General features: G+C 40.6%; 1 protein-coding gene and 1 long non-coding RNA gene across 6 annotated transcripts in view; one reads left to right on the top strand and one right to left on the bottom strand.

Annotated features, from left to right (window-relative positions):
* INO80 (INO80 complex ATPase subunit) overlaps nucleotides 1-26,952 on the bottom strand; it is a 133,185-nt gene that overhangs the window by 8,784 nt on the left and 97,449 nt on the right. For all 4 annotated transcript variants that reach the window (XM_036084217.2, XM_036084216.2, XM_036084214.2 and 1 more), the window contains exons 27-31: nucleotides 24,950-25,077; nucleotides 14,969-15,063; nucleotides 8,009-8,081; nucleotides 769-927; nucleotides 4-106 (exon numbers count right to left, since the gene is read on the bottom strand). In XM_036084217.2, coding sequence (XP_035940110.1) covers nucleotides 4-106; nucleotides 769-927; nucleotides 8,009-8,081; nucleotides 14,969-15,063; nucleotides 24,950-25,077 — 558 coding nt within the window. The remainder of the gene's footprint in view (nucleotides 1-3; nucleotides 107-768; nucleotides 928-8,008; nucleotides 8,082-14,968; nucleotides 15,064-24,949; nucleotides 25,078-26,952) is intronic.
* Nucleotides 1-26,952, top strand: part of LOC144382898 (uncharacterized) — a 124,838-nt gene that overhangs the window by 28,362 nt on the left and 69,524 nt on the right. The gene's annotated exons all lie outside the window — the stretch shown is intronic.

Genomic DNA, 26,952 nt, shown 5'->3' with positions numbered 1-26,952 from the left:
TACATTTCTTTTCCAGCTCTTCATCATCTAGAAGAAGACTAACCACCTCTTTGGGTTTTAAGGTATCTGGTTTGAAGTTCCCACCAGAAATCACCATCCGCTGAATCTATACCAAAGCAGATCAAAACATCACCACCAGGTACCCATTCCCTTATGGCTAATATCCAGAAACAAGGCAACATCTTTCTCAATCTGCTCTTCTGGCACTTGGATTCCCTATTTCTTCTCATTCATCTCACTGGCTCATTCAGATTATTTATCCAACAGAAAGAACAATGAGAACTTCTCTTGCTTAGGACTGCTAATTGATAGCTAGAAGATCCAATAATACAGAAATCAAGATAAAAAACCCTCAAACCCCCAAATAATCATTTCTTTGGAAACTAGCAAATTTGGCATACAACTTAAGAGGCTGTCAAATCAAAAAAAAAAAAAAAAAAAAAAAAAGAGGCTGTCAAATTGAGAGTACTAGGATGAGAGCTCAAATGTCATTCCTTATTCCCCTGAATGGTAAAGTATGTGAAACAGGAGGGCCATGACTGGTGTCACCCCGCCATGAACAACAGCCCAATCTAGCCTGTAGAGACCATTCAGATAGAAAAGTGAGGAATGAACAGCCAGGGCAGTACAGGGCTTGATTTTATTTTCTATTCAGAAGAACTTTTCGCCCCTTCCTGACCCACAGAAGGCAAGGGTCTTAGCCCAGTAAATGTGGTTGTACTTTACAGCTTCTCCACCACTACAGTACTTCCTTTGCCTGCTGCTTACCTCACTCTTCTCCTTGGCTCGCTGTAGAATGCGTTCTTCAATGGTGCCTTTACAGATGAGCCGGTACACAGTAACCTGCTTTGTCTGCCCCAAGCGGTGGGCTCTGTCCATGGCCTGCTGGTCCACAGTGGGGTTCCAGTCGCTATCATAAAAAATCACCTGCACGGGCAGGACAAGAATACAGCGAAGACTGAGGCACTCTTACAGCAAGGCCAGGAATTCTGAGAGCAATCTAGCCACTTGTCATTTGCAGTAGTTTGATGCCAGATTTTTTCCCAGGATATTAAGATGAGCAGACATCCACTCATAAAACCAAGCCATTCCTTCACTTGTCTTGGGCAAAATAGACATACTCTAGCTTTTTTTTTTTTCAGGATTTTCATTTAAAAAGAGGGAACAACAATAATATTAATAGTTAATTAATACTTAGTGCTCACTATCTGCCAGTCACTGTTCTAGTTGCTTTATGTGTATTAACTCACTTAAATCCCATAATCACTATGATTTAGGCACTATTAAGACCCCCATTTTATAGATGAGGAAACTGAGACACATAGGAATTATAGAATTTATCCAAGATCACAGAGCCTAAGTACGTGGTAGGCCTATGAGGTGGGGGATATGAAAGCCTTCTCTCTCTTTTTTTTTTTAAGTTTTCATGTATTTATTTAAGCAATCTCTACCCTCAACATGGAGCTCGAACTCACGACCCCAAGATCAAGAGTTGCATGCTCTTTCAACTGAGCCCGCCAGGCATCCCTGAAAGCCTTCTCTTTAACACTAAGCCTACCATGGTAAGGGATAGGCATAGCTTTCCTGGCATTCTCCGGCTCATATTTCCTATCCCTTGAATTCGGCAAAGAAACATTTAAGGGTTCCCTGGAAGCTACTTTTAGTTTGCTAAACAACAAACATAAACAACAACAGAATGTCCTCTCCTCTCCTCCACCCCACAAGTGATCCTACAGCCAACAGACTCCTGGGTCCTCAGTCCTGAGGCTACTATTGAATATAGGGGATGTCCTGAAAGAAAGCCAGTTCCAAATGGCCCTCATGCGTCCTCATCTATATTCAAGCAAGTCACCAAATCCAGCCACTGCTTCTTCAGAAATGAACCTCTCCTTTTTATAGTCCTACTGTCCCTATCCTGGACTGGGATCTCATCACCTACACCTGGCTCGCTGCCACTGTCAGACCAGCAGGCTTTCTAGAGCTCAGTCACTCTCTTCTTTAGTCTACTTTGGTTACCACTGTGGGCCACTCTATTTCCCTGCCAGTTATGCGGTAACACACCAAGTCCAAACTCCCCTCAATAATCAGGCCTTGCTATACTGAGCCAACTTCATTTCTATTCTTTTCTAAAATAAACACGCCCCTTCCTTTTTGTTAGAGAGGTCTCTTCAGTGCTCCTCACTCATGATTGTTTGCATCACTTTTTGCTCAAGCTCTTTTTCTGACCTGTAGTCCCTCAATTCTTCTCTATTGGTCCTTTAAGGTTTGATTCAAGCTTCCCACTTTCGAGAAGGCTTCCCTGATTTCTCCTGCCTATAACAATGTCCCTTTTCCCTATTCCTCGTGTATTCCTACTAGAAATAATAATGGTGAAAATCTGTTCAGCACTTACAATGTACCTGGCACTAGTGTGCATACATATCTCACTAAATTTTCACAAAAACCTGGCGTGTTTTCATCTTATCAATCAGGAAGAGACTGGCCTGAGTTCATGGTCCTAACAGTCTCCCTCCACAACCTGCACTATTAACAATACCTTGCAAGCATTGCCTATCCTGGTCCAGTTCTCACTTAATCACTATCTTCTATGGGTGTCCAATTATTTCATGTGTATTATTTTAAAAATCTCCCTATCTGGTTATATCGTAGGACAGACAGCATCCATCTGTGCAAAGTAGAATTCCACAAACACTAGTCGATTAATACTAGAATCTGTAAGGGAATTGATCAACACTAGACCAAGCCTAAAAATGTAAACTCAGTGATTCATTCTGAAGTAATTTATTTATTCTCTCATTTAAAATTGGACACAATTCTGCCATTCTCTGCAGAATTCAGACTCTGAGTGAAGATGGACAAAAGACATTGGCATTTGCAACACTCTTGCCTACAACAGTAAAACCCCCACTGGCTCTTTCTGATGCTGCTTCTTTTGTCTTGCTTTTATGCGAGGTATAATCCCGCAATTTTTTGCATCAGTCAGAATCCTTGGGGAGAAAATCACTAACTGCCTGCCAAAGAAAAGAAAATCATTACGAAAACTTACTGCTAATCCACAGTGTCCACAGACCTAGGATTCTGAAGTACACAATACTTGCCATTTGTAGAGGAGCAGAGCAAACCTGACGATGGGATATTTTGGAGATTCAATAGGATATGCAAAATTCTAGAAAATCTACTTTAAACTTTCAGAGAGAACAAGGATAGGAAGACAGAGTTAATGAAAAGGAGGCCTCTGATTGGACTGGGGAGAAACACTACTTGCCCAACACACCTAAAATGACTATTACTGGAAAATGACAGCTGATGTCTCATCCAAAAGACAGTACCTTTAGCTAGTTACCTGAGCCTGAGGCAATGGTGCAGCAGGAATTCATAGTGGGAAGTTCTACGTTATGAATCATTTCATAGGTGCTTCCTTAACATTTACATTTTTTCCTGGAAGTCTCAGTGGCAACCAGACCTGATTCAACTTAGGTTTTTTGAGCTCATAAAAGGTAAAAAAATTAAAGTTAAGGAGACAGGCTGGAAATTTAACTTCAAAACAACTCCCACATTTAGTGGCTAATTATCATTTAAATGGGTTAAAAGAGGTGAGAAATTTGGGAGGACTAGAATAAAATAAGATTCTATTAAGAAAAATACTTACCAGGAAAAAGAGTATGAAGTATATATAAGCTAGTAAGTTAACACAAGAATGGGAGAACTAAAAACCAAGCCAGATAGATGGTTATTATCTAACCTGACAATGAAATGAACACTGAATCAATCAGGACTTGAACTGGGGGCAGTGAGGAGGGGTGCTGGGGGAGACAATGCCCACCACAGTGGGAAAGAGATGACACCTAGATTTGGTAATCAGGTTTATGGAGCTCAGTGAGACATTCTAGAGAAAAACAAATAACAATTAAAGGATAAGAACAACTAATTTAGCCAGTAAAGATGAAAGCAAATCAAATGGATGGCCACAAAGCATGGCCCAGCAATGACTAAGGGGAAATATATTAATAGCACCTTCATGAAGTTGTACACACCAAGCTAGACAGGCATGAGGGGAGGAGGGAGGTGAGAGCTGAGAAGGGCTGGAGGCACTGGTTTCACAGGTCACTGAGAGGGAGTTTCAGGGGATGAGGGAGTGAAACAGAAAACAGGAAAATTTTGAGACGAACAACTGGAAAAAGTTGGACCAACACTTGGAGGGTGAAACTCTCACCCAAGAGAATGGGTGGGAGCTCAGTACCTTGGGAGGGCTGAAAGCTGTCTGTCCCATGTTGTCTCATAGGACATATAGGAATTCTCACATTGCCACCAAGAGAAAAAGCCTCCTCCGTCTCTCTCTACATGTGAGCATTTAAAACAGGTCTGACACAGGAACAAAACAAACAGTGCAGTTTATAACAACCGTTCACCTAAAGACAGACAAATGCAAAGAGTTCCCTACTTTAGGAAAAATATACAAAGAACAAAACAGTAAGGGGCCATTAATCACATGCTAAAATCATGTTTTTACTAACAGAGTGGGCCAGAGTCCCACTGTTTACAAAATACATGTTTATCGACATTAAGTTTTTCCTGACATTTTAGGCTGACTAACTTCTTCCTTGTCCATAAATGGTTCTGGGGAATCTTCCAAAGCTAAATAAATCTCAGGACAAAGGAAGAATGCCAGGCAAGCAGTTAAGCCTATTGTTTCTCTAATCACACACACACACACACACACACACACACACACACTTTGACTTCACATAAAGCATAACCTAGAAATTCATTTCAATCTTGAGGAATATTTTACTGAGAAGTACTCCAGGAGGTTCTAATTTACAAGTAAGTCCCCAAGCCTTCCCCTCAAAATTAAATGTAAATTACTTTGGAATTGGAAACTCAGAATATTCAGAGCCTTTTCTCTCTAGTCCCTAGGATGAAAAGGGAATTCCTACTTCTTTTTTTTTTTTTTTTTTAATTTGACAGAGAAAGACACAGTGAGAGAGGGAACACAAGCAGGGGGAGGGGGAGAGGGAGAAGCAGGCTTCCTGCAGAGCAGGGAGCCTGATGTGGGGCCTGATCCCAGGACCCTGGGATCATGACCTGAGCCGAAGGCAGACGCTTAACCTACTGAGCCACCCAGGCGCCCCGGGGATTCCTACTTCCACTCCTCTAGCCATGGGTTCGGCCTACTTTGGTTCTTTGTGGTTGGCAGACCTCCTAACCTTCACAGGGCAAATTATGTGAATACTAGAAGCATAAAGCAGGATCTCCTTGCTCAAATCTGCTTTTTCTTTTTCTTGACTATGCAAATAAATGACTAGGAGAACTATTCCTTTAAAAAAAAAAAAGGATTTATTTATTTATTTATTTGAGAAAGAGAGCGTGTGTGAGCTGGGGGAGGGGCAGAGGGAGAGGGAGACAAGCACACCCCGCCCCCCACCACTGAGCCCTCCCTGAGATCACCACCTGAGCCGAAATCAAGTTTAACTGACTGAGCCAGCCAGGCGCCCCAAGAACTGTTCCTTAAGAAACCATAGACCAAACCTGAGATAGGCAGGCTGAGATGCATTTTAATCACATGAACTTATGCTTTCTACTGAACTCCAGACCCTGCTGCCTGGGTGACCTTGCCCCTTAGTGTTTGCTAAGAATCTTGAACTGAACACACCCCAAATCAAACTCTCGATTTCTCCTCTCAAACCCGTTCCTCCCAGCATCTTCCCCTTAATTGCTAATTGATGTCCCCATTATTCCAGTTGCCTAGGTCAAACACCTTGGAGTTTTCTTTGACACCTCCCACACATCCCACATCCAGTGTAGCAGCAAACTCTACTGCCTGTGCCTCCAAAATACATGGAAATTCCTATTATTTCTCCCCATCTCCACTGCTTCAACCCTTGTCCAAGTCACCATCACCTTGTGTCTAACTCCTAACTGAACCTCCTGCTTCTACCTTTCTCCTTGTAGATCTTCCCACCATACTCCCCAAAAGCCAGAGGGACACATTTAAAACCCAAGCCAAATCAAGTTACCACTCTGTTCAAATTCTTCCAGGGCCCTCCCATCTCAAAAGTCTTACAGCCCATGAAGGCTTCCACGATCTGCTTCACAACACTTATCTGACAACCTCTCCCCATCATTCGTTCTGTTCCACCTACAAAGGGCTGCTCGCTATGGCCTGATCACGCCAAGCATGTTCTCGCCGCAGGGCTTTGCACTTATCTCTTCTGCCTGGAATGCTCTTCTTTCTGCCAGATATATGCTTGGCTTGCTTCCTCACTTTCTTCAGATCCTGGCTCAAGTGTCACCTTATCAGAGAAGCTACACTAGTGCATATAAAACCACCACCCCCGATCATGAATGGGGTCTTGAAGAATAAAAAGAAGTTTACCAGGTGGAAGAGACGCTGAGCAAAGAGTTCGTGCAGCAGTGTAATACAATATGGTATGTTCAGGCACAAAAAGTGAATCATTATTTCTGGAACATAAATTCTGGGAAGGGGAAAGTAAGTCTGGCAGTTAGACTGGAAAGGATAAAGGCCACAAAATGAAGGGCCTTGTATGCCATGTAAAGGAGCTTATCCTTTGTCTTGTAAGATGATGGAGATTCCCTGAGAGTTTTAGGCAAAGGGAGTGGCATGGTTAATAAAGAAGGTTATAAATAAACCAAGAGAATAAATATGGGGCTGGGGGCTGAGACTGGAGTCCAAAAGATTCACTAGGAGAAAGTGGTTTCTCCTGTACTCACACTGAGAGTATGACTAAGTTAGGACTGTATGGAATGCTTAAAAAATACAGCTGGAACCAAGGAGTAAAGAGAAAGCCAAATTTCTGCTATGTGATGTGACACCAAGTGAGCCACCACCTCGGAGAACCCACAAGAACACACCTACCACCAATGACAGCCTTCCCTTAAGAGTACCGAAGCTGATGATGCATGTTAGATCTAGCATCTACCCAGCTAGGCTTCCAGCAGTCGTCAGGCCCTGGAGCCTTGTCCAAACCTGGTTAACTGGCTGATGAGTTTTTATATGCCAACGAAGGTACAGCTGACTCCTGTGCTGATATTCTACTTAATGATGTTACAGAATCTGCTTTTCTTTCTTGAGGTCAGGCAGCTCTACAGTACAGTAGTTAATAAGGAGAGAGAGTGGACACAGCTTAGGGGTGGAGACTAGGAAACATGGGCTCTAGTTCTAGCTCTGCAGCTTGGGAGTCTATTCAAGTCTCTTCTCCATTCTACCTCATTTCTCCATGAATCTCCGGGGTTTGCATCCTCCTCCCATTTCTGGGAATTTTCATGCTCTGTATTTCACAGAGAAGCACCACAACAGCCACATAAAATGACATTTTTAGAGTCATACTTGCTACAAAACAATTTCCCACTTATGCATTTTTATGTCTCAAGGTTACTGAAATTATTAAATATATTTGAACACTGGGAATAATTCTGAGATTCAAAAAGGAATGCTCTTTTCCATTTCAGTCAACTGAAGTATTCTTCCAGGGAGACTAGGTATGAAAGGATAAATAATTTTGATACAATGTCTTTATTTTTTTAAATTACCAATTTCGTTGCTCTCCAATCACCTTTTGAAGTTTGGGATAAAAAAGTATGAGTTTTTCCCATGGTGGAATAAGAGCATAATTGCATAAGAGCAATAAAACAATCATTTCTGATTTTGTTCAGTTATAGCTCCTAAAAAAAACCTGTTAATCCAGCCAGATTATTTAAATCTGTTTATTCACTGAGGTACTCGAAGTGTTTAGAACAGTATCAGACACATAGTTGGCATTCGCTAAATATTTGTTGAATGAATGTGTAAGAAACTTATTCACAGAGAATGGACAGAAAAGTCCAGATGGAGAGCTAAAATGTACTAGTCAGCCAAAATGCAACTATTGTCTTATAATGAGGGAAAGAAATAAAAAGTGTGACCCAAAGCAAAGGATAATACCAACTGAACAATATATTTATACTAGAAAACCTGCATATCTGGTATGTTGTGGCGCTCATTACTTACTGTATCTGCAGCAGTGAGATTGATACCCAGTCCTCCAGCTCGTGTGCTTAGCAGGAATACAAAGATGTCATTCCTGCAGAAAAGGGAAGAAGATATGTTAAGAGGGAATACTAAAAGAGAAAGACAGCATGCATGTGGCAAAAACAGAGATCTCTGAAAACAGAATAGTGTCCAGGACTAGAAAGGGTTATCCAGGCCTGATCCACATTTCTTGACACATTGTACCAAGGTGCTCTGATGTTAAAATAGAATCATGGTTGTCATCTCCTAATATGCAGATATACTTCTGCAGCCTACTAATACTGACAGACTGATAGGCAATATAATTATAAACATGTAGCAAACATAACAGAAAAATATGTTATCATGGAAATAGTTATAGTGTCATAGTTCAAACAAGTCAAGCCATTCCTAGGTTCATACAGAGGGAATAAAAATCAGTATTCCTTGGCGCTTCCCTCAGGAATCATGACTACCAATAATTTGGGAACTAATGATTATACTTTCCCAAAGCACTCATTTTCAGAAGAATAAAGTCAGTCCCAGAAAAATGACCCTGAGGTCAGGACTAAGATCCAGGTCATGACTTCTATGTATTAAGGTGAACTTAGGATCAATCTATGAAGACAGGCTGGAATTAAAGTACTTTTTAATGTATGGCAACATAGCCCCCGTGATTAGATATAGTTGTCTCAGTTTCCCTTGACGTCCTTCGTCCTTTTAAAGAAACCCAGAATTATAAATAAACCGGTAGGTACCACTGTCACTCATTCAGACAACAAATATTTACTGAATACCTTCTAGGAACAGGCCCATGCCAGGTCACAGTGAGCAGGCTTGGACTACAAGATTTATCTATGTACACACATACAATTAAGGGCTCAGTTTGGTCCCAATTCTTGCACATTTTTAAAAAAAATTTTATTTATTTATTTGACAGAGAGAGAGACAGTGAGAGAGAGGGAACACAAGCACGGGGAGTGGGAGAGGGAGAAGCAGGCTTCCCGCCAAGCAGGGATCCTGACGTGGGGCTCGATCCCAGGACGCTGGGATCATGACCTGAGCTGAAGGCAGAGGTTATTTTCCAGAACATTTCAGAGAGAAAGGAACTGCATTATACCGGTGCGCAAACTTTACAGTCCTTTAAATCAAGCTGCTAATCTCTTTTCTCATGATTAAAATTGCAGGTCACACCTATTACTGGTCATGAAATCAGTTTGGTAGATTGGACTACATTAAAGAAATAGAGAAACGAATAGAACAGATTAGAAAATATTATAATACAGGGGTACCTGGCTGACTCAGTCGGAAGAGCATATGACTCAAGTTTCAGATATGGCATAGAGGTACTAAGAGGTACTAAATTCCAATGTAAAATGAATTTTACTCATCCCTTGATGCTGTTCTTCCCTGGTGAAGTCATTTGACTGAAGGTCTGTTTCTTGGACTATAAAATGAGGATGCTCTGAATACAGCTGAAGTGACTAAGTGATGACATATCAACAGTAAACATGAGTATCAGTGAAGTTAGCCTCCTGGTTAATCACTAAGCTGTGTTGGTCCTAGAGAAATCTGTCTATTATTTGCATTTAGTTAAACACAAGGTTCCCAGAGGCAGGAATGACAACAAAGTATGTCTGCAGGCCTGTTACAAGGCCAGATTCCAAAAGGTCTATATACCCACTGAAGTTCTACTAGTTTATCCTTGAATATTATCAAGTTTAATATTTCATAATTTTATTTATTTAATTTATAAAATGTCTTCGTTTATAGTTAATACATATAAGGCAACCCAAAAAGTTAAAAGGTACATGCTAGTTTGCAAACACATTTTCCTATAGATATGAGATGATGTGAATGGAAGCTTGACACCTTACAGCCCAGAGGAGGGTATCTAACCACAGTGAGGCTGCAAATAAAAACTGATTGAGCTTTCCAGGGCTGTAGTAACTAATCTCTACAGAAGAATTCTTCCTTCTCTGACCCTCTGACCTTCACTGCTCCTCCCCATACTTCTCTCTCCTGCTTTGGTGGAAACAGAAGCAGTGGTCAGAGGCTTCTCTCCAATACCTGTGTGAGAGGGGACGGAACCACCCAAAGGCTAGGACTCATGGTAATTCCTAAAGAAGTCCATAGCCTGAGCAAGGGGTGGGGCGGGGGAAGGGAGAGGGGACAGGGAGGGAGGTAGAAAGCAGTTGGGAACTGCAATACAAGGAAGGGTAGAGGCAGGGGTGCCTGGGTGGCTCAGTTGGTTAAGCGTCTGACTGTTGATCTCAGCTCAGGTCTTGATGACAGGGTCTTGAGTTTAAGCCCCATGTTGGGCTCCACACTGGGTGTGGAACCTACTTAAAAAAAAGAAGGGTAGGGGTGCCTGGGTGGCTCAGTTAGTTAAGTGTCTGCCTTTAGCTCAGGTCATGATCCCAGGGTCCTGGGATCGAGCCCTGAGTCAGGCTCCCTGCTCACTGAGGAGCCTGCTTCTCCCTCTCCCTCTGCCTGCTGCTCCACCTGCTTGTGCTCTTTCTCTCTGTGTCAAATTAATAAAATCTTTAAAAAGAAAAGGGGGTGTAGAGGCAGGAAGATGGGTCATTTCCATAGTCTGGACAGCCAGAGGTAAGTCCCCAGATATGGTAATCACTTATAAACAGGGACCATGTATAGAAAAAGCAGTGAAGGGAATCTAGGTAAAAATAAATCAGTAGCGGGGCGTCTGGGTGGCTCAGTCGTTAAGCATCTGCCTTCGGCTCGGGTCATGGTCCCAGGGTCCTGGGATGGAGCTCTGCGTCGGGCTCCCTGCTCCGTGGGAAGCCTGCTTCTCCCTCTCCCACTCCCCCTGCTTGTGTTCCCTCTCTCGCTGTGTCTCTCTCTGTCAAATAAATAAATAAAATCTTAAAATAAATAAATAAATCAGTAGCAAAACTTAGAAATATATAACAATAGAAGACACTTTTTTTTGGGATATTAACTATGTATTGAGAAGATGCCTTTTAATGATAAGGTAGATGGTAAGCAGCAAGGTTTGATAATTTTATCATATTGAAATGAAAAAATAAGGATTATGGAAACCTTGGGTTGTTAAAATAAATTACTGTCCATCCCAGAATACACTGCTGGATCATTTATAAACAAAAACATCTAAATAAAACTGCTGAGAAGTTCCTTTCAACTTAATAAATCTAGTATTGATAATGTGAATTACTGTTTTCGGGGCTCTGACTAAAGGGAAGAAAACAGAATCCCTGAAGGGAACTTGATGGTTTGGGTGCCCTCTAGGGGGCTGAAAAAGAATTTCAACTCAGGGTTTCCACTGGAGCAGGCCTCAGCAAGCAGACTTCTGGGCGGTCTGGGAATGAGCCTATGAAATCACGGAGCAAAGATGTGCTTAGGTCTCTTATTCTTGTTTAATGACCCACTGAGGCCACTTTGCACCAAAATACCCAAATAGTCCTGGCATGTAGCCTAACCGACTGCAGTGAAGACTTGCTCAATGACTGAAAGAGAGCCAGAATGAAAGAAGAGGCTGGAACTCTACAACACTCTCACCAAGAAAGAAAAAATCAACACTACACTCACTTTTTCTCATGTTTTCTAAAGGGTCACCCTGAGGGATCAGATGATGTGTGTGTGTGGGGGTGATCCATATGGTAAATGTCATGGGTAGGAGGAAGGGAAGCAAAGGCTGAGGCACTCCAGAGCAAAGACCTTGTGAATGGCTTCTAGGATCATGCACTGATCACATGTTCTGAATGTTGCCCAGTCAGGACATCCTGGCCAAACAGTCTTTAGTCTCAGCCGGACTCTTTCCTGGAAGGATCCCTCATAAATAAATCTTGTATGAAGGGAATGTAAATGGCTTTTTATAGGAGTTCTTGTTTACTCTGGCTGACCTTTGAGCCACAGGGCTCTCCAGTTGAAACTACATTTTTTTCTTTTGATGTCTTTTCATTAGTAATAACGAAAATATTTGGCAAGGCATGTTTTGTTTTCAAAAACACCTGTCTTTTTCTTTATATTGGGCTACATCAGCCACTCAAATTTATAAGCTGAGAACTTCTTCCCATTTGGAGGGGTCTGCTGGATAAGCTTATCAGCATAGGCACAGTTCAGACTCTATATATGAGAAGAAGAGATTATGTCCTACTCATAATTCCAACTCTAGTCAATTAACTACCTCACCATGTAGGCAGGGAAGGAGACATTAGTCTGTTTTTTTCATTTTGCCTAATATTAGACACAGGTGTTAAAATGATGGTTACTCAAATGTTGGATCTCAATAAAAAACACTGCTCCCTAAATAACTCTCAGTTATAGGGTCTGGAAGCTTAAGTAAGGTTTCCCAAGAAAGCTGTGTAAAACAAGTATTTACTAAGCAGATCTAGTATAATTTAATGGTGAAAATACCGTTCTTTTAGAGCTAAGCTGTTCAAAAACAACTGTGCGATACATTACCCAAACAACTGTTCCACAAGTTAAAGAGAATATTTCAGAAGTAATGAGTTGGATATATCTAGTAGTCCTTTCCACTAAAAGACCACTGTAAAATAGACTGAGCCTGGAATCTCATGTCTGCTGGGTCAGCTAGAAGAGCTGTACCTCTATGATTCAGAAGACTGAATCATTACAAATCAACATACTACAGCTCGTTGGACGCTAAGTTGGCAGAACTTTCTACAGAGCAATGTGACAATTTGCAAAGTCTTAAATATTCATATCCCTTCACTCAGTAATTTTCCTTGTTTGAATCTCTATTAAGAATACTAAAATGCTGGGATGCCTGGGTGGCTCAGTTGGTTAAGCGTCTGCCTTCAGCTCACATCATGATCCAGGCGTCCTGGGATCAAGCCCCACATTGGGCTCCTTACTCTGTGGGGAGCCTGCTTCTCCCTCTGCCCAGCGCTCCCCCTGCTTGTGTTCTCTCTCTCTCTCTCTCTGACAAATAAATAAAATCTTAAAAAAAAAAGAAAAAGAAAAAGAAAACTAAAATGCTGATGAAGCTTTGTAAACAAAGATACTCACTCAACATTTTAACAATAGAAATATGGTATAAATATACAGTGTAATGGAATATTAGTCATTAAAAATGATTACAAAGACTTTTTAAATGATATGCGAAGATGTTTAATATATAATGTTAAGTGGAAGAAATAAGGACACATAATCGTATCTACAATATGGTATCAACATGTAAATACAACCACAAACATATTAAAGACCAGAGGGATATACCTAAGAGTTGAAGCTCTTAGGTTGGAGTAGGCAAGGAAAAAGTAAAATATGTTTCACTTGATTTCAGAATCAAGAAAAGACTAAGGTCAGCTGGTAAAAAAAATTTTTCGGGTGTGGGATAACAATATGATGGAGTTAGGAGGCACTACCACTGACCTTGAACAATGCAGGAGGGTAAAGGGGAGCCAACCTCCTGGCACAGTCGAAAATCTGGATATAATTTTTGACTCTCCAAAAACTTAACTACTAATAGCCTACTGCTGACTAGAAGCCTTACCAATAATACAAGCAGTTGATTAATACATACTTGGTATATTATATGTATTTTATATTATAATCTTACAATAAAGTAAACCAGAGAAAAGTTATTAAGAAAAGCATAAAGAAAATACATTTATAGTACTGTTTAATATTTATTGGAAAAAACCCACGTATAAGTGGACCTGTGTAGTTCAAAACCATGTTGTTTGAGGGTCAACTGTATTATGCTATATATGTCTCAAATAATCAATTTAAGAATCTGCCAATAGCTTCTGCTAGGTTAGGCCATCCACATAGTTGCTCCTAGGTAACAAAGTGAAATAGGTTCAAAGCAGATCTTCCCCCTCCATTGCTGGTCAAACAACCACTTGAATTCAGACATACAGTTTCAACTTAGGAGTTACTGGCTAAGTGAGTGTAAGACTGTAAACCAAAACAGAGTTTATCTCCTTACTTGTGCTTCATTATAAAGCATCATGCAATAGCAAAAATGATCAGAGGGCACTCTATGTGGAACTATGAATTTGTTTTAGGCTAAACTGTTTTATATCTGAAGTAAACCATGCTTTAAAACTGAAATGAAAGAAATGAAAAATTGTAACCTAAATACAAATGACTATGTGCTTAATTTTCTTCCCAAGAATCAAAAAATATTAACAAACTACGCAATTAAAGTCCAAAAATCCAGAACTGTTGTGATTTACAGCACATTAAGATCTACTCTATTCTTAGTTACCAGGTCTAAGGAAGAAAATTTAAGGGTGGAGTTCAGCAGCCCTGTTACTAGCTGGTGGAGCTTGGCTTTCTCCTTGCAGGGAGCAGTAACCAGACTCTGCTTATTACAAGGAGAACCTGCACTTAGGATAATTATGGCTCTGTAAGCCATCAGCAGCCAGCAGGCGGTATTTGAAATTTCATAGGCTCATTATCAGGTGGGAGGAGTACTGTAACTGAGAGCTGCCGGCTGAAGACTGTGCACCCTGCAATCTGTCATCCTGTACTGTATTACTACCATGCTGGAGGGAAAGCAGGAAAGAGGAAGGTATTTTTCTTTCAACTTTTACAAAAGAGGTAAGGAAAACAAACTAAAAATCAACTATAAGTCAATATCCAGAGATCGCCACTGTTAACATTTAGAAATACAGCCTTGTGGATTTCTTTCTACATAAATATTATCCATATAAAGGAGGATCTTAGTTCATACACAGAAATCATTTCTTTTATTGCCCAAAAAGAAGGGTGCTGATTTGGTAAGAAGGCATATTTTGAATACAAAAATTATCGAGTATTCCTTTTCTCTCTCTCTCCCCCCCCCACATAGATCTGAACCAATATAAGCAGATTTAGCTACCTCTTAAAATGACTATATCATGATTGCTTAACAATATGAGATATGTTGACATTTCTTTTAAACTCATCATCTTAAGCACTAAAGAAAAATCAAATGAGAATTTTTGTAATTTCTATTAACGTTACCTGTTCTGAAAATCAGCAACCATGTCCCGCCTCTCTGAGATCTTGGATGAGCCATCAAGCCTCATGTAGGTATGCTTCCTGTAAACCATGTATTCCTGCCAATCAGAGTAAACAAACAGAAGTTGGATGCAAATTACTGTATTCTAATTCCCACAACATCTACCCACCTTCCACCTCATCCTTACTGGGGGCAAGTCATTATATCCAGAAGAAGAAGAAAGTATCTCAAAAGTACAAGAACTTAACTTGTAAATGAATTTACTGCCAGTATGTGAAAATTGAGGGCATCCTGAAGACTACAGCCACCCTCAATTTCAACTTGGAAACTAACCATAATCTTGCAGATTTCAGTAGGTTTCATGAAAATAAACCAACAAAATAAAATGAAATTTCCAAACAAAAATTGCCTTTCAGTCAGCGACCAGATGTTTCTCACAGCTATGGAATATCTAGTTTTCTTTTCGTAAGTAACTTGCTCTGGTGTTTTTCTCCCCAACATATCCTTGCTGACCAATATCCTTGAATTTAAAACCCAAGTTTCCTTCTCCCAGCAGAGCATGCATCATTGTTAAGGGAAGCCTAAGCATCAGAGTGAACAGAAGACAAGGTAACTTTCCATGGCAGAGCATGTTCTGGACATCATCTCTAAGAGGAATTAAAACTTTTAAGAATGGAGAAGAAACTTCAAGAGATGCAATGGACAGAACATAACGCCATTTTTAGAAGCTACAATGCCTCTTACAGATGATGTCCAAATGAGCACTGATTTCCTCTTTCTTACCCCTGATTATACGGATTACACTTCAAGAAGTCCATTTGTAGAGGAACCACTATCAAAAACTCAACACAGCTGCCTATTTATAAGAAACACCATGAAACAATCCTATTGAAAAAGACTAGTTATTTCTACATTTGGGAGATGTCTGTGTTAATTCTCTATGGTCAAATGTTTGTTTGTTGCACTATTCTCTTCCGTACCTCTTATTATACCTGGCTGGGTATTTCAGCACACGAGGCTGCTACAGCTAGGTACGGCGGGCGGTACAGTGCATGTGGCAGCCTACTCTTAGAGCAAGTTAGTACCAAAACTCCTACAATGGCTTGGCAGAGGTCTCTGGCTAGGGTACCTACGAGGTGAGGCTGGTCGACAAAGTAGACAAGCTCATCGAGGCATACATCTTCATTGTGGTTTGTATATGTTTTTACTATTTCCTTCTTTCTCAAGTGGCTCTTTAAGGGCTTTGATAATCAAAGAGGGGTAGAACATATTCAAAGAGTTTCAAGTTCATATTTAGTGGTACAGCCCTATGATGAAACTGGATTAATAGCAGAAGAGTAGGGGGTGTCTTAGATAAGGAAGGATTCAGGAAAAAAAGATGAAAAATGCCAGCATGAGGATAGTCTTTAGAGGCTCACTATAGCTTGGCAGCTAATTTTTAATCAGGGGATGCTGCCATCCAGAACAACCAGATAACTAGATTATACACAGAGACATCCATAGGTTGGACTTCTACCACAAGGTGGGCTTTCTGCACAGGCACTCTTGCCTTCTGAACCAGAACTTCTAAACTCAGTGAGAGCACTGATGAATGAATCTTCTTGTAGATCTTACTGTTGACATCAGTTATATGTCAAGGTCAGCATGACACCAGAGATATTAATCCTAGACCATAATCAAACCAACACTGATTACACAGAGCCTGTTACTGAGGCAACAGAAGTGAATCTTTTCCGTTTACTGCTTTAAGCCTTTGCTCTCCCACCCAGGGGAGCAGCGGGATTTCAGAAGGCTTTGATGAGTTTAGATCCGATTTCAGTAAATAGCTTCAAAACAAGTAAATGGACATGGAAAAAGCAGTTAAAAGCAGAATAGAGGAATGTCTATATCCTCACACCACAGAAAAACAGCTAAAAGATAAAGGCAGAGATGAAAGGGCAATTCAGTATTTCCTTCATTCAAAAATTCTGGCTATACCAAAGCTCTTCTAGATGTGTCTCTAAAATTCTGGGTGTTTTAGAAAAGATACTTAATTTAATCCAGAAAGAAATGCCTCATTTCTTTCAAATGCTAATTTCAAGACGTGTGCCCACTTCTATGCTTAGTTCAGCTTTCCTATGATCTAAAAAATCTAAAAATTCAGAATAAAATCGAATTCTATCTTGTTAAAAGGCATTTTTATCAAAAAGAATTTGTGTCAAAACACAAATTCTAACAATAAATGACAAGTTATAGCACTGTGAATATTTATTTACTTATTTATATTTAAGTAATCTTTACAGCCAACATGACGCTTGAACTCATGACCCTGAAATAAGAGTCACATGCTCTTCTGACTCAGCCAGCCAGGCGCCCCTCGAAAATTTATTTTTAAAAATCTATTTCATATATATATATATACACACACACACACATATATATATTTAACAATCTCTACATCATAAGGTTTTCTAAGATCCATTTTAAATATTCCATCATACCCCAATTCTTTGTAGTTCATTCCCATGTCTAAGGACCACTACTGGCTGATTACCACTTGCTGGATGACTTTACGGTGGTCTGTAGGAACTGTGTCATGCTTAGCACTCCTGTGCATTAAAGAAGGCTTACGGAACAGAAAGACGAACCATTATCCAGTCCTTCCTTACACAAGGTACTCTGTAGACATCAAGGATATCTCTCACCCAAGTCCCTTTTGGTATTTAGGAAAGACTTAGAACATGATCCACCAGTATGATTAAATTTCCTGGAGCTTTGTAAAGCAATTCTTTTTGCTCCACTTAAAGAAGCAAAGAGAGAAGAGAAACCAAATACAAACCTTCTTCCTCTTCCAGGTCTCAAAATTTAGTATCCTCCTTTAATTAAATAAATATGAACATCAGTACTCTCAAGTGGATTCTTGTGGATCAATAACTACTAACCAAAGTAAATTCTAATACTGCTTGAACTAATAAAACAAAAATTATGGCTTTTAACATTTAGGAAGTCTTAAGAGCTATACAGTCCTAGTAGATACTATTTTAAAAAATTATTGTAGAAGCCAAAGGAGTCATGGACAAGATGTACTCTTGGTATTTGAGTAGTAATTCTCAACCAGGATTAAAAATACATGTACCTGGACCCACCCCAGGGATTCAGACTCTGTAGGTCTGGGAGAGGGCCTGGACTGGTTTATTTTTAAAAAGCTCCAAAGAGGGGCGCCTGGGTGGCTCAGTCGGTTAAGCAGCTGCCTTCGGCTCGGGTCATGATCCCAGGGTCCTGGGATCGAGCCTCGCATCGGGCTGCCTGCTCAGCGGGGAGCCTGCTTCTCCCTCTCCCTCTGCCTGCCTCTCTGCATACTTGTTCTATCTCTCTGTCAAATAAATAAATAAAATCTTTAAAAAAAATAAAATAAAATAAAAAGCTCCAAAGATGAGTGCAATAGATACCCTATATCTGCAGCTGAGAACCACCACTACAAAGAGAAGGCAGGACAGGGGTCCTTCAGAATCTTGCTATTGCAGCATTGCTTTCAGATAAGTGGCACTGGGAACACCTGCAATTTGTTAAAAATGCAGAATTGAGGAGCACCTGGGTAGCTTAGTCGGTTAAGCATCCGACTCTTGACCTCAGCTCAGGTCTTGATCTCAGGGTTGTTAAGTTCAAGCCCTGTGTTGGGCTCCATGCTGGGTGTGAAATCTACTTAAAAAAAAAAACAAACAAATGCAGAATTGAGGGATATACCCCATAACTAATGAAAAAGAATTTGTGTTTTAACATGTATTACTTGTAAGTACTTCTCTTAAGTTTGAGAAACATTGTTGCAGAACAATATCCTTATACTGTTTTAAAAGCACTGGAACTTTTTCTTTTTCCAAGTGAAATCTTATATGAAACCCCTCTAGGGGCTTCTGGGTGGCTCAGTCAGTTAAGCATCTGCCTTTGGCTCAGGTCATGATCTCAGGGTCCTGAGACTGAGCCCCACGTCAGGATCTCTGTTCAGTGGAGTCTGCTTCTCCCTCTCCCTCTGCTTGTGCTCTCTCTCTCAAATGAATAAATAAAATCTTAAAAAACAAAAAAAAGAAACCCCTCTAATATAAAATAGATAAAAAGCATTATTATTCTGGTTGATGAAGAAGGGGGAGTCCAGGGCCCCATCTGCTTAATCTCTACCTAAGTTTCCTGTCCTCTATCCCACCCTACGAGTTTGAAAACCACTCTTGAAATACACATTGAGAAGACAAGTCGGCTCCTGGATCTTATCTGTAAGTTACTTTTAAAACAGTAGCTGCAGAGGTATCAGTATAACTCAAAATACTTTCCACAAGTACCTCTCACTCCTTTAAAGTACACTAAATAAAGGCAAACATTCACACACCCAGTGGTGTATTACAAGGGACTAGGTTCATCTTGAAGTAGGGGTGATGATGGTGGCTAGCATTTACTGAGCATTTACTAAGTGACAAACACTATTCTGTACGTGTTTTGCTTATCTAATCCTCACATAGTAGTCTTTAAGATAGGTGGTGTTATCGGCCCTCCCACGTTACAGATGTTAAGTAAGGTCTCTAACAGTTACATAGGCAATGGGTAATGGAGCTCGGACTGGAACTCAAGTTAATTGGTGCCCGAGCCTCTGGCTTAACCCCTTTACTGCTTTCCACATGGAACAGAAGCTCACCACCACTAGGGAAAAGAAGGTGGTTGTTGTGTGTCAGGGAGAAGCCACGTAAGGTTCTTAATACATGTTGTCCGTAATCTCCATCCATTATCATCATAAAAAAAGGATAATTGGGCATTTGAAAAAATAAAGGCAAATGTTTGTATATCTCTAACATGAACCTTCCATTCTGAACCTTCTTTTCTATTTCAAAGTTGCCTATGCTGTTCACTTCAACCCAATTTCACTTTCCCAATTTGGGGGAAAGACTCAGTATGATCCACAAACCTGAAGTCCTGATGTAACTCCTTCCTGAACATGCCACTTTCCATCTTTGGGGTATATCAGCAGCAAAAAGTAAGGCTCCTCTCAGTCTCTATTATAACCTCTCCGTTGCCCAAACAAATTGCACCAAATGAGTGAAATATGGCAGCCATCCTTCCCTTATCTAACACAAAGAGTCCTTTGGAGCAAGACCTAATCACAAGGCATACTAGGCCCATCATAATCTGCCTTCACCCTATGTGTATTATTCCCTTTTATCCTATACCATAAGCTCCAGTCCCACTGAGCTAGTCTGCCCCAAATGTCTTGTACCTTCCCATCTCTGTGCCTTTTTATATCTGGCTTCCTCAGTCTGGAATGCCCTTCTCCCTGATGGTTAAAATTCTATTTAAGTTCAGTTCAAAAGTCACTATCAATGGGAACCCTTCCTCAAGTGACCCAGTTAGAAATAAATGTATCCATCTTGCTATCTTCAGCTCTGTTTATGGTTCATTCTGGGCACTGGTATCAGTGTACACCTGACAGTTGTGTGTGTGTGTGTGTGTGTGTGAGATATATCCTCCACTAGATACATTTCTTGAAGTCAAAGTCCACATTTAATTTAAATTCACATCTGCCTAGCACAATGCCTTCCTCATTCTCGGCATGAAAAGAAATGAATGAAACTGAATAAATATAGTGTGGTTGTAAGCTGACACATTTCCTTCCATCATTCCTAAAGCCTAATCAAAATGCTAGTTAACAGTGACCCCAATTTGCTTTTCATTCCGTGGGGCAGTTTTAGAATACCCAGCTTCCCAGTATGCTCAGAATCACAGCTCCCAAAGGTAACTGGGAGTTCTAGGAGTAGCCAGCTCATAAATGATAGAACGTCTGTTCAGGATGAATCCTATCCAAGTGAGGTACTTGCTGACTGGGCAAGTTATGTAACCTAGTGTCTCAAATGTCATCATTAGCTATAGATTATCTGGATTTAATTCTGTATTATACTATTTTCATACACTGGTGCAGTACAAAATCTGTCTGGGTTTCAGTACTTAACAATCACACCACATACAGTACCAGCTGGCTGACCCTTTCCAAGTACTTTTGTATTGCATAGAAAATACTGACGCTTATTTCCTTAAACTACAGACTCAGCTGCTTGATGCAACAGGAATGAACCTCAAATGAGACAACCCAGAGATGATATAAGTCATCTGTAGTGAGTTAAAGCTTTTTCCAACTGTCAGAATATGGTGGTAGGGGGTGGGGAGGTTCCAAACTCGAGTAAAAGTGGTGTTGGTAGGAAAAGTTCTGTTTGACATCCCGCTAGACACCATCATCCCAACTGCACAAAGGCCATGTCTGCTTCCACAGTACCCCCACCAGCAAAGACCCTACAAGTGACTCAGTAAATGTAAAATAAATCCGTACATAACATTTAGTGATCTAGCATATCCTCCCCTATCTATGGCTTTGACTTCTGCCTGTGGCACACTAAAAATTCCTGGCCCTGGAAGTTTAGCAGTCTGCTTTTTTATCCCCTATCCAGAAACAGTATTTAGATACCATGGGAAAGAATAAGACATTCCTGAATACAGAATTCTATTTGGAATAAGATCTGATATATTCACAAGAAACTTAAATTAAAGTCAGATTTTTGCCCAAGAGAAAGAGGCTATCAATCACTTCAAAAAAATACTGAGCAAATACTAAGTGCCCAGAACTAGTATTTCTCCCAAAATGGAAACCTGGTCACACAGAAGTATGTGTATTTTTATCATATTTTGGTTCTTCTGAGTCCTAGAAACAGACAAACAGATAGCCAAGGTGAAGGCACAGAACAAAAAGCCCAAAAAGGCTGTTGGATGAAAGAGATGCTGATGTGCCCCACAGTTACACAAAAGAGCTTCAATGCCCCCACATGAGTTTCTAACTTCTGCTCTATTGGAAGCTTTTCTTTCTTTCTTTCTTTTTTAATATTTTATTTATTTATTTTACAGAGAGAGAGAGAGAGCACAAGCAGGGGGAGCAGCAGGCAGAGGGAGAGTGAGAAGCAGGCTCCCTGCCAAGCAGGGAGCTCGAAGCGGGGCTCGATCCCAGGACCCTGGGATCATGACCCGAGCCGAAGGCAGACGCTTAGCTGACTGAGCCACCCAGGCGCCGCTACTGGAAGCTTTTCTTTCCCTCTTTGATACACAAGGTGTAAGATGTCAAGGTAAAAAAGAGAATCCCGAAAAAAAAATTTTTTTTAAATCTAAAACTAACCAACCAAACAAACCCACAACACGCTGAGAATGAAGAAGCAAAGCAAGGGTCAACGTATTTTTTTTTTTTTAAAGAAAAGGTCAAGTGTACTCAAGGGAAAGCATCTATACAGAAGGGCCTTTCTATAACATGATTCTTAGGTTCACATGCCAGGTCACGTTTTAAAGCTGAAACACGGCTCTAATGAATGTTTACAGTGAAAGCTTCTATTATGACAATGACTAAAAAACCCAGAATAACTCTTTGAAAAGGTAAAGAAATGTAGACCTAATCCTGCATTGCCGTAAGATCCACAATACATTTACATTTCTTTTTTTTTTTTTTAAGATTTTATTTATTTATTTGACAGAGAGACACAGCGAGAGAGGGAACACAAGCAGGTGGAGTGAGAGAGGGAAAGCAAGCTTCCCACAGAGCCAGGGAGCCCAATGCGGGGCTCGATCCCAGGACCCTGGGATCATGACCTGAGCCGAAGGCAGGTGCTTAACGACTGAGCCACCCAGGCACCCCTACATTTACATTTCAATAAATGATTAGACATATATTAAACACTGTGGGCATTTTAACTCCATGCCCACAAAATAAATTTTGAGGATTAACCTCTTGAAATACAGAATGTGGTTCATTTGAGTAAACAGTATTAAAAAAAAAAAGGACGAATGAACTTTTAGGAAATGTAATATTGAAGGAAAAAGAATAGTAAAGTGTTTAAAAAAAACCTAGACAACAGTTTCACTTCAGTTTTTCAGTAAAACATGTAAACAGTTGCAACATTTTTTTGGCTTCAGCATCCTAGATGCATGTTATCCATACAGCTAAAGAATGTTAGCAGCTGTGAAATTCAGTTTTCCCTAATTTCGAATTCCCCCCAGAGAGATACAACTGTATTTAGAAGGTTTTCAGGCTGCCATGTTTGCAAAACCTACCCACATCATCCACATCCCCACAAACCTCTCCAAAAAACCTGCTGGATTAGAAAGATAGGAAGTGACCCTGGTGGGTAGGGTTTACAGCACTCATCCTGAACAAAGCTCATTAACATACTCTGAATCACTTATTTTGGTAATATTTAGGAGTGTGTAATACATAGAACAAGGAACTAAAATGTAGGACTGTATTAAATTTAAACCATCTACACTTCCCTTCAGCTCTCAGACCTAGCTATTTTTTGGTAGCTTACCCCACTTACTCTTGAACTTTCCTTTAACAAGAAGCAACTTTTAGGACTCCAAAATACACTGACATAGTCTTTGGAAAAAAAAAAAGATCATCACTTCCCTTACAAAATCTTTAGCATACTGCTTTTTCTAGAATTCAGTGCAAGATCACTACTTCATCTGTACATCCCTGACTCTTCTGGACAAGGCAAGTGCACTTTATCTAAGAGGAGCCCCACTGACGGAAAGTTACTCATATTGTTTGGGCTGCTGGTATCATTTGGTTTGAACTGAACACTACAGATGCAGGCAGTTCCCTTTATTTTGGATTACTGCTGTTAGGACCTTTAACATAGGTAAAGATCTGCATCAAACACAATGGCTTAATTACTTCTCTTACAGTGATTTACAGCCACCAATAAGCATTTTTCCATCATTTAGAAATAGGTGACCTATTCCATAGGACGAAACAGAAAGTTCAGCCTGTTGACAGCATTTAAGGGGCCAAACACTGTACTAAATGCCAGACTTAGTGATTAAAGTGACCTCAAATATGTGTTATATCTCTTGCTAAAAGAAGTTGCCAGATTATTAAAAAGAGCCTGCTACCGAATTACCAAATTATTGACTGAGAAATTCAGCAAGCCAGGCTTGGCTTCCAGAAACCTAAAACTTCTTCCCTATGCTAGCCTTCATTCCTTCTGTGCTGATATGATCCCTACTCCCTTATTCCTAGATAGGGATAATCATGGTCCAATTTCCACTTATTTATTACCAGCTACTCCCTGGAGTAGCAGGGTTAGAATATGAAGCCTTAGCTATAAAAAGCCCATGGAAAAACATGCGAATATTTATACACTACTTACATCCAGGTGCTTTAGCCCCCCGACCAGCGGCTTTTCAACTTTCTAGCACTAAACACTAACTCTGGTGGTTTGTGATTATTTGTCCTCAGTTTCACTCTCCTATTTCCATGTCCTTGACTTCCTCTTCCTAAAGTAATTAGCTTCCACTCACACAACAAGAAAGCAGAGAGAACATCAACATAGAAGTAACTGAAGAAACAGAAGGTGCCCTGCAGAGTAAAACACGTTGTATCTTTCAACATAACCTAGTGGTTCTCAACTCTGGTTGCCTATTAGGATCACCTCAGGAGCTTTCAAGTCTCCTGATGCCTAGGCTGCATTCCGAAGTTATTAAATAACAATCTCTGAGGATGGGACAAGGTATCAGTATTTGTTAAAGCTCCTCCAGGAAAATGCAATATGGAGTCAAGTTGAGACCACTACATTAAGTCAGACTGAACAGCTGCTCTCTCGTTTTTTATATAGAGAACTAATCCTAAATCTTGCTTTCTATACAGTATTTCAGAGGACTTCTTAAGTATTCCTAAACTCTAATCTCCTTTAAAATTAGGGAATTTCTTCCCTAGTAAAGGAAGGAGTAGGGGACATTCTATTTCACTGGTGTAGGGAAGGAGTTCCTTTGCATATTCTCACATCTGCCAGGAGCTTCTTCTCCCTTTATAGACAGTAAAATCACGAAGACAAGTTTTGGGTTCCCATTAAGCAGGACGGACATTAGTCATAGACATATGATTCCTGCAAGTTAAATGTCAAGGTGTCCTAGGTCCCCAAGGTTCCTTCTCCTACCTCCAGCAGGTCTATCATCCTGGTCATCTGGGAGTAGATAAGGACCCTATGTCCTTGAGACTTGAGCCGAGTCAGGAGGACATCAAGGGCATACAGCTTTCCACTGTCAGTGATGAGGCTCTCCTTGCCTGGGGAGAAGAAAAGGGGGGGAGGAGGGGGAAACTGTATTTAATTGAAGCAGCAAAATCACTCACTGCAAAGCTGTATGCAGCCAAAATTACGACAACCAGGATGCTTGTCATCATGAGAGCAGGAAAGTAGAGAAGAAGGCAAAGCACTGTTCAATCATGATCCAGTAGGGCTCTGGGAAGAAGTATCCTGAAAGAGGGAGGTGTAGGCTCCCTTCCAACGGACAGTTCCCGTTCAGGTTATCTGCTGCTAAGACAAATGAAAGCTTCCCTGCTCCATGTCCTTACTCAGGGGATAACAGGTACACATGGACATCTAAGAGTGAGGTCTATGTCATATCTGCTCTAAGTGACTTGAGAAACTTGTTTTTCCTTCTTCATCCTATCTCTAGATATCTGTTTCTGCTGGTTCTGTGGCTAAATGGTTTACATCTCCTGAAAGCATGAGAATGTAGAGAAATGAGGGCTACTCTTGCCTGTCCCTAGAGACACTTAAATACCGAGAAACGCAAATACACATATCCATTCCTGCCCCTCTGTTTAAATCCAAACTCCTTCTCCTTGATGATTTCAAATAGGTTGGCTGGTAAATGTCATTATCCTAAACTGTAATTCAATAAAGACACTAAGGTTTGTTCAGCTTCTCAGAAGGACTGACTTTGGGTTTCTGTGAAATGGAAGCTGCTTTTACTCACTAACTTGCGCTTTCTCTTTCCTCCTCCCATTAAAAAGAAAAAAAATAAATAAATAAAAAAGAGCATTTTAGCCAGAGATCTTTACAGAGCACTTAACTCTCAAATTTTCATCTTATCCATTCAGTATCATTCATCTCCCATCACATTTCAGGAAGTAGAGTTTCCTGTTTGCAGACTGGCCCATAAACATGCCCTGAACAATCACTGCTACTAAGAGGGGGAAGAAATGAGGCTGAAGGGGCCAGGAGATTTTAAGAGTATATGTGGAAGTGGCTGTGGGGTGCAAAAAGGGAGAGACAAAGGATAGAGAGAAGACACAACTAACCACTAAAAGTAAAAAAGGGAGCTATTAAAAAAACCCACAGTCTATCCCTAGTTCCTGGGTTCGAACCCATGGTTTTTTCCCCTCAGAACTGCAGAGGCTGACTGTTGAGAGCAATCCAAGAGTTCTCAATGGATATTTCTCTGTTCTCGCCACTATCTGCCAAGTGCACAATCATTGTATAAACCGAACGAGAACGGATGTGCTGACAGCACCATAACAAATCATCAGCCCCTCTGTTTTTGCTACAAAGCCACAGGCCCTGGATGTTTACTCCTCTGCACTGCTGCTTGCCTTTTCCCACCTTCGGAACGCTGCCAGGCCACATCTCTCCCTCCACCACCCCCTCCCTGATGCTGTGGCACACACCTTTGTTCAGCCTTTTTGTTTGGTCCTGTTTAGATTACTGAAATGCTCTTCTTTTTGTTGATCTCCTTACCAACACAATCAAACGACTGCAGCTGGGACAGAACCAAATGCTAGGCCCTCTCCCTGGCACCAGACAAGGAGGCCTGTGTGAATTCCAAGTCTGATCAGGCGGCAACGCTTTCCTAACAACTTCAACGTTTCTCTAATTGGATTCCCTGGGATCCCTCAATTTTGATAGCTCCTAAACATTCCCCAGCGTTTCTTTCTTTTTTCATTAAAAGCACAGGAAGGTGGAAAAAAAAAAAGAGAAGCCCATATATTTTTCAGTCATTTAGTAGAGTGGGCAAGCTAAGCTCATCAGATTTCTCCAGCAGCCTGCTTATCTTTTCTCTCCATTCATAGTACTCCCTCCACACAAGTATCTTAAAGTATGTAAATCTGTCTCGTGTCTGCATTTTGAGAAGCTTCATCTCAAAATCATGATTCAAT

This window comes from Halichoerus grypus, chromosome 8 (genome assembly GCF_964656455.1).
Source record: "Halichoerus grypus chromosome 8, mHalGry1.hap1.1, whole genome shotgun sequence".
In the NCBI taxonomy this organism is placed as follows: domain Eukaryota; kingdom Metazoa; phylum Chordata; class Mammalia; order Carnivora; family Phocidae; genus Halichoerus; species Halichoerus grypus.
This window is presented reverse-complemented; position numbering and strand designations above follow the sequence as displayed.